The sequence below is a fragment of the Dicentrarchus labrax genome, unplaced genomic scaffold (assembly GCF_905237075.1).
Source record: "Dicentrarchus labrax unplaced genomic scaffold, dlabrax2021, whole genome shotgun sequence".
Lineage (NCBI taxonomy): Eukaryota > Metazoa > Chordata > Actinopteri > Moronidae > Dicentrarchus > Dicentrarchus labrax.
In genome coordinates, this window is record NW_026136719.1 from 32,533,003 (window position 1) to 32,543,229 (window position 10,227).

The 10,227-nt window shown below is 38.8% G+C and overlaps 1 protein-coding gene across 1 annotated transcript in view; it reads left to right on the forward strand.

Moving 5' to 3' along the window:
- The window catches only part of minar1 (membrane integral NOTCH2 associated receptor 1), a 49,645-nt gene extending 40,196 nt beyond the window's left edge, over window positions 1-9,449 (forward strand). Inside the window, exon 6 of the mRNA XM_051379993.1 lies at window positions 4,111-9,449. Coding sequence (XP_051235953.1) covers window positions 4,111-4,308 — 198 coding nt within the window. The 3' untranslated portion in view covers window positions 4,309-9,449. The remainder of the gene's footprint in view (window positions 1-4,110) is intronic.
- Window positions 9,450-10,227: the final 778 nt, after the last annotated feature.

The window sequence follows — 10,227 nt, forward strand, 5'->3', positions numbered from 1 at the left end:
TATGTTCTGAAAACGTCGCATTAATTAAAAGTGGCAACGTGATGCGCCACTACGAAACACGGCACAGCTCCTTTAAGCGAAGTTATCCCCTGAAGTCCGAGCTGAGAGCACGCAAAATAACCCAACTCCGAGCTCAATATGACAGGTCTACTCGACTCATCACGCACACATTTACAGCCCAGCAACGTGCAAACGAATGTTCACTAAGGGTATCGTGGATTTTGGGGCAACATACAAAAACATTTAGTGATAGGACAGTTGTGAAGGAGTGCTTAAACGCGGTTGCAGAGACATTATTTGAAGGAAAACAAAAAGACGAGATGTGTGAAAAAATCAAACAAATCCCCATGTCAGCTTCAACAGCAACCAGAAAATCAGAAATATTAGATGATGTACTGGCACAGCTTGATGCAGCTATTCAGAGTGCACCATGCATATCGTTGGCCATCGATGAATCCACAGATGTTACTGATAATGCCCAGCTTTTGGTGTATGTGAGATTTTTTCACATCCTCAGATCCTTGTTCCTAAGAGAGACACTTTATGACTTTTTATTTTAAGTGTAGGCCTTCAGTTCTTTAGGCTGGGACCTCTTTAATTTAAAAGAAAGGGGGTTATTAGGCTCTGTTTGCACTTCATTTTTTTTATTCTGAGGTTTCTGTTTTCTTTAATCTGAAATAAAGGCCTTACATTTATTTGACTGGGAATGCTTTTTTATGGTAAAACTGCAGCCTGTTTACTATATAAGTGCACTCTGTTAAAAATGACAATAAATATTATTGAAACCATATGAAAATGTGAATATAGGGTAGCCACAATAATAAGACACAAGCTGGACTTCGGTTCGGACCTTTTATTTGGAGGAAATTTTAGTAGTGGACCTCAGTGACTTTTAATTGAATACCCCTGGTATAGACAGTTCTGAAATGACTCAATCTTATCAGATGGGATTCCCTGGGATTACAAATCAAATTTGGGTCTGTGGATCAATTTGGGAGTCCTTGACACCAAAAAGGTTGAGAACCACTGCTCTTAAAAGGATAAAGGATAAGTGGGTATAGCTAATGGATGGATGGATAATACATTATGGAGGAAACATAATGCCAACTTTGGGCCTGTCACCAACTGTATGTACCCCTTAACCTCCCTAATTTAATTTCCAAGTAAAAAGGAAAAAAAAAACAGATAGATCCACAGCTGATACATAGCACAACTTTTCACACTGTCTCCGGTTCAATGCCAACATTATAGCCCATACCAAACAAGACTTCATCAATCAACCTGTCATTCTCCATCTTACCCTCACTCATAACAAAGATCCCGAGAGACTTCAACTGCTTCATTTGTGATGAATCATCTATCTTTTGTTGCGTCTATCCCAACTTTTGACAAATTAAGGTATTTGATCCTTAACTTCAGCATTTTACATGTGATTAGAGGACCAATGTGTAAGATTAAGTGCCATCTAGCAGTGTAGTTGCATACTCTCACTTTATCCTCCTGTTCTAGGTATGTAGGGGAAAATATGGTGGCTATGAAACTCTGACACGAAAGGCCCTATCTAGAGCCTATCAGTGTTTGGTTTGTCCATTCTGGGCTACTGTAGAAAGATGACAGTTCAAGATGGCAGACTTTGTAGAAGAGAACCCACTCACTACATTTCTGCCAATAGACCCTCCTAAATGTTACACACTGGACCTTCAAGAGCAGAGCAACATTGCAACATACAGTCTTGCAAGTATATAGTTCTACCTGTTTTTTATCTAACATATTAATGTGAAGCATGTTTCTGCTTTGTCCTTCATATACAAGCATCCGTTAAAACATCAATATGTTGTTAGTTGTAGGTCTTACAATGAAGAATGTCTCTGCTGCACTGTATTCAGCAAAGCCATTACAGAGCAGATTGGAAAAATAAAATCAATCTCTCTGTTGCAGAGCCAGGTTTTTTGTGGGTATAGACTCTTGCAGTAACTATGTTCTCATCACATCCAGGCTCCAGAGAATGCTTCTCCACTCTCCGCCTCAAGAATAAAATGGTTGCTACACTTTATTGACTTGGAGATGGTATGGCTTAACTGACGGAAACTCTACACCTCAGCCAGCCTTCAAGTTTGATTCATTTAGTTTGAAAAATAGCCCCCTCGGTCGTCCTTGTGGCCTATAGCGGGTTAAGATGATAGTGTAATGGCAGTGTTTTGGGCTCAGTCCCTTCTGGGGACCTTTGTTTTCTTGCATTTTGTCCCTCATCTCTCTTTTCATTTTCTGTCAGCTTTATACTGTCTGTCTAATTAAGCCAAAAACCCAACAACGCAACAACAAAAAAAGAGTGCCCTGGTGGCAGCTTGTACAGTCACTAGTTTCAAGATGCTGAGTGCACACAGAGTGTTGTTGGTGGTGCAGAGTTTTCTGGGGCACACATGAAGACAGGAAAAATCTAGGATCATATGTTCTCCTTGGTTGTAGTAGGGGTCAATCATGGCCAGTCACATTGACTCATCTCATGCCTCTGCTGGCTCCTCTCATTAGCACACAGTCAGAGCTCACCATCTGCTCTTTGTTTAGTGTTAAGAACTGGCCAGATATATCAGTCATTTTTTGTTTGTTTATGAGATGATTTAGTGCAGGTGAATGGTTTTGATGGTTGATGGTTTTTATGTGTTCGAGATTTATGTAGAATAAATGGTAATAGGTAACAGGAAATAATGGTTGGTATGGATCAATCTAAATGTATCGTGATCTGGTCGATAGTCCGATTCTAAAATTATGAATCGGTTGACTGAAGCTTTGCTGCTAACAGCATCTCCACTCTTGTGAAAGATAAAAAGGTCAAAATGAGGGTCTTACGACAAGAATTCTTTTGCAATGTCGGTACATAAACATATCCAACTACGCCGATATGATTTCCAATGCACCATCAAATCTAAAACCTAAAGTTCTGAAGACATTTGGATTCTATAAGAAGAAAGGATAGTCTGACAAAAGTCTAGCCATTTGTAAGATCTGTTGGACAGCAATGAAGTACAGCGGTATCACAACAAATGTCAACACTCACCTTGTGAGACAGCATGGTGACACCTATGCAGGTGATGAGGAGTCTGTAGATGCTAATACAGCTAGCACAAGCAAGAACATGCAAGACACGGATATTAAAACACAACTTAGTTCCAACTGGGCGAGTTCTAAGGTAATCACAGAAGAAAGGTTTTTGTACTCGGGATTCCCCAAAGTTCCTCTCAGCTCAGTGTAACATTTTGGAACTCAATGCAATTATCCCACACACTAGAACAACACAGTGCCCTGTGGTGTTCTTTGTATTTACTGTGTTAGGTTTCAGTTTAAGGGTGGACGCAAATGCAAACAGGCACCCCAGGGAAGGTTGAGTTTACAAAAAGGTATGACTTACTGGAGGTGTTAACAGAACCAGGCAATGCAACACAAACTTACTAAAGGCAGCTTAAAAAAGGTCCAACAAAAAATCATTCCAACAACAGTAGTTTAACAGGAAGAATCCACAAGATGATCAAAGTTCATTTGGAGCATTGCTGGAATACAATAAGAAACAGAGATACAGGCAACATGCAGGACTAGGGAACAGACACAGATAATCTGACAACTGAAAGAGGGAAATCACATGACTAAATACACAAAAAACGTATTTACTAATGAATCACAGGTAAACCATGTTTTATCTGCCATAGGGGCATCCTAGAGGGCGCTTTGTGGTGTTGTTCGAAAATGGGGGCACAAGGGGGGTGATCCACCCCACCCACTAATCACGATACATGAGGACAGACTTTTAACAAAAAAATAGGAAATAACTAAGCAAAAGCCCAAAACCATGACACTGTGGTTCGTCTGAAACTTGCTAATAAATAATACTGGGACGCAAAGGAGACATGTAAAAGTCAAAAAGGACACTGAAAACGTCTGGGTCCAAAGAAGAACCTTGCCTGTGTTTTAACCCTGGTTCTTCCCCCGTCAAACCACAGATAAAGGTCTAAACTTTATGATCATGAAATCATGGACTGTATGTGTCAGTTTTTGTAAAATATGCCTCGTTTCTCAAACCTGTGCATCCTCTTACTTATTGCCTCTGTTTTTCATCAGACCCAAGAGTCCCTAAACCCCAACAACCTGGAGTACTGGATGGAGGACATCTACACGCCGGGCTATGACTCGCTGCTCAAGAGGAAAGAGGCAGAGTTCCGGAGGGCCAAGGCGTGTAAGATTGGAGCGTTGATCGCAGCCGCTACCTGCACTGTGATCCTGGTCATCGTTGTTCCAATTTGCACCATGAAAACATGAGAGCACCAGGTGGAGTTTTTTTGTTTTTTGTATTTAATGCAGTATTTACTTCTGGTGGTCTTTCTTGCCAGTATAAAAATGATTAGGACAGCTCCTGTACAATAGAAATGAATTCAGCAAGTGCATAATATCCTGTATACTGTATATCTATTGGTTTAACAGTTGTAGTTTATTGTATTGTTATAAACTGTGCGGGACAAGCTCATTGGTTAAACTGTTTTGAACAGCTGCAGCAGATGATAACTGAACTAAACTATTGGATTTGTTATTGTAGCCAGCGAATGATATTTTTATTTTTTCGTATAATTACTGTACAGTGTATTTTGATCAAAGTTATTTTTGATGAATTATCTGGTTGAATGTGAGAATTTCTCATTATTTTGTTATCTTTCTTCAATAACGGCAAGCATTTTAAGTAAGGAAATTTGTGCGCATACATTTTTTCTAATTAGAAATATATTGAAGTTGAAAGTTGAGGTATACTTGTACATAGAATGCAGACACAGTATGACTACACAGCCAAACTGAATGTATTGATAACGCCTACTCACTTGGAAAGGAATAACTTGAGATTTACTTGAATGTCGCTGCCCTCTCGTCCTTTTTCTGAATTATAACCAGCCAACAGCACATACTTGCTGCTCTTCCTGAAAGCAGTGGATTCATTCTTTTCTTTGCAAGTGTTTGCTCAGTGAATACTTGCAGTTCTGCATCACTCGAGACTATTGAGGCTCACCTGGGAGGATTGTATGGACTCAGCACTATTGATTGGGCCAGCCCCCCACACTAGCACAAATTAAACAGAACTACAACCACCCTCAGAGTGGGTTTGTTCATCCATTCCCTGCTGCAGCCTCCTTAAATGCCTTAAATTACTCTACACTTCTGTAGCCCAATGGTGTCCATTTCATAGCCTGGCAGCCCTTAGTTTAGCCTCAATACAGAATAGTAGCCTTACTTTTAGTTTTCTTAAGGCTGGTGTAATTGACCCTTCCTAAGTCCCACCCCTTTTTGCTCCTTCCTCCAATAACAGTTGCACAAGCCTCAGTCAACTTTCCTTACATATTCTATGTGCAAAGCTAATCTATGTTAAAAAGACTACATTTTGAAGATAGTTAAAAGATATTAAGTTAACTAATGTTAGCAAAACGCTACGGAAAAAAGCAAGCGAATCTAAATGAATTGTTTGCTAGCTAGTTACATTTGATAGTGTTAGCAAATCGAAAGCTAATTAACTAGCTAATGTTCGTGTAGATTAACTAGTAAGTTAGCTAGCGTTTTGCTAACATTATATTATTATTATATATAGTAAGCTCTTTTTTATCTGCCACACGTCACTTTCCATGGAGCCATTTTTCTAAAGTAGCCCAGAACGGACAAACCAAACACTGGCTCGAAATTGGATCTTTTTGCGTTTTTCACAAGTTTTGCCGCTACCGTAGTTTCTCCTGCATACTTCACAGCCACATTTTCAGCTTGTCAAGTACGGATGCAAGTGTTGTTCAATTAGTTGCAATCTGCAGCTTCACCATTAGATGCTACTAAATCCTACACACTGGTACTTTAAGATGTGACGCTATACTGTATATTTCGCATTTTAACCATGTTCAAAATTTGGTTGTCTTTTCAACATATGAGCCTAGCACATAGCATATGTAGAAAGTTAAAAGAGGATCCAAAAGGGGGCGGAACTTAGGAAGGGTCAGTTTTATTTTTTAAGGTGAGTAATTTAAAACAGCTGTACACTGCAGATTTTAAGCAAATGATACTCACACAAAAACAAATGTTGCATTTGTTGGGGACTATTTTCAGTGGTATATTAATACACATTTGGTGCTCTACTGAGTATTTCTGTCAGCAGCAGGATGGTGCATGTGGGAGTCCAAGTGTGTGTGTTCATGGTAATGAAGGAACAGGGAACTGCTGGGACAACAATGGAACTCTATGGCACAGAGCAAGAGGATATCAGTACAATACTTGTTAGTAGGATCAGTTTATTGTTGGTTTTGGTCTGCATGTGGGATTTTTTGGGAAAGTAGCAAAGATACAGCAGTCACCGGCTTATTCTTTAATGTCCATGTAACTGAAAACTAATAATTTATCCTCCATTAGTTTGTCCTTTACACTGTTCACATTTATATAATGAACTGCTACTAAACACAACAACACTGAAATAAATCCTACCTTTATGAATCTTATAATGTTCACCAGAGAGGAGTTTATTCACCTCTGTAGTGGTGCTGTTTTATTGGAGTCTATTATGTTTATAAATTGTCTACCATTTTGTTCCCAATATGTGTGTGTAAATCATACTTGACAAGATTTTACATTTTTGCCTTCGATCTTTATGTTTATGATAATAACAACAGAAAACAAATGCACACAGCCATGAAGTAATGAATCATTGTCATACACAACTAATCTGGTTCCAGACCATTGAATCGCCATCCACAAATAATCAGATCAGATCAACCAATCAGAGCTTTGGATGTCGGCCCCAGAATAGGGATGTCATCTTTCTACGTAGCTGGCTTTCTACTAAGCTACACCAATAAAGCATACTGATGGAAACATGGCCACAAAAGAGAGATGAGCTGTACACGCTGTTGTAAATGGACAGAAATCAACACTGAATACTGAAAATGATGTTGGTAGGATGGATATGTCCCTCACTAGTGAAACGTTAGGCCAAAGCAAAACAAAACAAAAACCCTCTCCTCCCAACTAGCATGCCAACATGTACACAGCGTTACACTGAATGAATAAAGTGCAATGAAATGCAATTTTAGTTGCATTATCAGCCATAAAAATATTCTAGCAATGACTGAAAAGCTTTAGGCTGAAGCCATATTATGTATACACATTGCTTGATGGAATATAATACCGTGATTTTATAATTATATTTTAGCATTCATTTGGATTTCTGAAATGCACTTTTCATCCTGATGATTGCTTCATAGATTCCCACAATTTACTTAAACACATTTAATTTTGGAATTTGTCCCAACATGCACATGCCTTCAAGATAAAACTTGCTGCATCTTTTTGCAAACATGCTTTTACTTATTGTTTGTAAAGTTTTGTGTTTAATACACTCTTTGCATAATACTACTATAATCAGATCGCAAAATGTTCATACACAGAGCTTTAGTAGGGTCTTGATGATCCGATCTGGCAATAATTCTTATGGCCGTCTTTCGTAGTATGAAAACTGTGTTTTTAATGCTTTTAAAATGCTCTGTCTCTGTCTCTCTACACAGTAGATGATGTGTATGGAACAACAGTTGAGCATAGAACACATTCTGATTTGACTGATTGTATATCAGATAACAGAGTTTGAATTTCTGTATAACTTGATCTCATATTTTATATTTTTTCTGTGTTAACTGCACAAATTCATGAATGAAAAAGGCAGTCCAACCTATACCACCACCACTACTAACCAGCACCCAGAATGATTATTGAGAGACATTATACAACCAGGCTGCTGATAAAACTGCATTTCTTGTGGCCATTGTGAAGCACCCAGTAGTTTTTTATTTCCCCCCACTGATATAGACAGATGTGTGCTGTATTGAGGTCCTGCAGTTGACATTCCAGCCTCTAACAGTTGGCATACTGTTGGGCAGATACAAGCACTGCTATGTAAATGCAGTAATACTGATGAAAATGGCAGATAAAAGTGAAAGCAGTGCTAAACCAAACTGTTACAAATTCCATGTATTCCTTTCAATAAACACCACCAATAGAACAGTGTGAGAGAAAACTACACAGGAAGAAACGTTTAAAAAAAAAAAATTTGAATCTATAATTTTATAAATGAGTGGTTTCCAACCTTTTCCCTCAAGGTAGTCTTTTCTATCATTAAGTAAACAGATAACCCCTTGCTAAGTATCATATTTTATGGATTTTTCCTATGGAGAGAGTTATCATTTATAACACTGTGTAGTTAAATGAGTCAGGAAAGATATTCAGTTACTATCATCCGTTTGTATATGAACTCGATAGAATCAGTTGGGGTTGATTTCCCACAATGATCCTAATTGAAGTGTGATTATGCTGAGCACAATGTTGGCCCATTTTCACTTAAGCCATGTTGTGTCCACATAAAGCCTGCAGCAGGTTACAGTGTTGCTGTAGTCTCATTAGCTAATTAAGAAACAGATGAGGCTCATTGTGTGGGATGATGCTGCATTTGTATACAGATTACCATGTAATTACCATTACAGGTCACCATGCCAACATCCAGGAGTTGCCAAATTTGAGCTAAAGTTATGTCTAATGCCAGCTTTCATTGTCGGTGTAGGTAGCAGTCAACCTTTACTGTACTGTAGTTCCCATGTGCAGATGCTGTAGAATTTTAAAAACATTGACATTAGAAGAAAAATAAATGAATATAATACAGCCTATTTCAGAATTCTCCAGAATCTTCATTTCTGGGCAGGGACAGAATAGGTCATATAATACATATATTTATCCTATTCTTCTACTCTTTTGCCGTAAGGTCTTTAGAGCTTATTTAAAACAAATTGAGATCAGGTGAAAAGCTGCCCTGTTTAATAACCGATTCACTGGTGCACTGCTTCTGCCCTTTAGTGTGGTTTGTGGCGCCTGATGGTGATGTCATTGCAAGACCTCAAAAGTGCAGTACACCCCTATGTAGTTATTTTAAGGAGGATTTAACGTGCAAACTAACATGTTGTAGTGGCTGATGGGAAAAGGCTGTGAAATCAAATGATATGCTCCCAACCGATCCCTATGGCTGACTTCCTGACCTCTTGTTGCTCTATTTTTTAGTCAATAACTAGAATGTCATTGTTCAGGATATCAGTTCACTTTCCCCTTCTTAATCACTGCACAAAATAAATGGTCCTGGTTTAGATTGTGAAGCTAAACGCTGTCCATCTACTGTCTGCAATGAAGAGAGATGCTGAATTCAGCTGTAAGTAGAGAGCCACTGTTTGTGTTTCTGTTTCTCTTACTGTTAACCATCCACTGCATTGGATCTGCCTTCCGTACAGGAAATGTGAGCTGCAACACACTGTAGGAGTCTGTAAATAATTTCAGGTTCAAGGCACATTGTGGGAGCAGGTGTTAACTGGAATATTACTATAATAAAAATGTATTGTTCTGACTGTTAATGGATCTGTGTTTTTTATGTTGCAATATTGTGTTTCATCTGGTATACCTGAGAATATTTCATCACTGATGGAAGATATTCTTGTGTATTTACACCAGTCACCATAGATTTTTAATTACCTTACTCAAAACATTAACATAGGGAAATAATCACTATTTTTATTATTATGTCTGGGTTTCTTAAAAGAGGTACTATGTTTTTTTGAGCTGTAAACTAAATGATATGGGTTAGGACTGTACTGTGATGATCGGTCAATACTGCTGTTAATATTGACATTCTCACCAAATTGATGAACCTTAAAAGACCAATGCTGAGAGAGTTCATTTGGGGCTCACTTTATGTCATGACATTTATATTAAATAAGAGTGTTAATGCCCTCTAACCAGAGGAGGCCGTTTGGTCATCCAGTCAACATGTGCTTGGTGGACTTGGAGAAGCCCTACAATCACATCCCCTGGGGTATACTGTGGGAGGTACTGCAAGACTATTGGGTAAGTCTATTGACTGTAAGTCAAACACATTTTTGCCGGGGTTGCCCTGTGTCACAGATTGTTTTTGTAAGCTGGGGAAGGAGAGTGTCTGCTTTGGAGACATCAGAATTGCGTCTCTCCTCTTTGCAGATGATGCCGTTCTTTTTGCTTCATTAGAATGTGACCTTCAACGTACACTGGGGCATTTTGCAGCCTAGTGTGAAGTGGTTGGGATAAGAGTCAGCACCTCCAAGTTTGAGGCTATGATTCTCTGCTGGAAAACAGTAGACTAGTCCCTCTGGGTTGGGA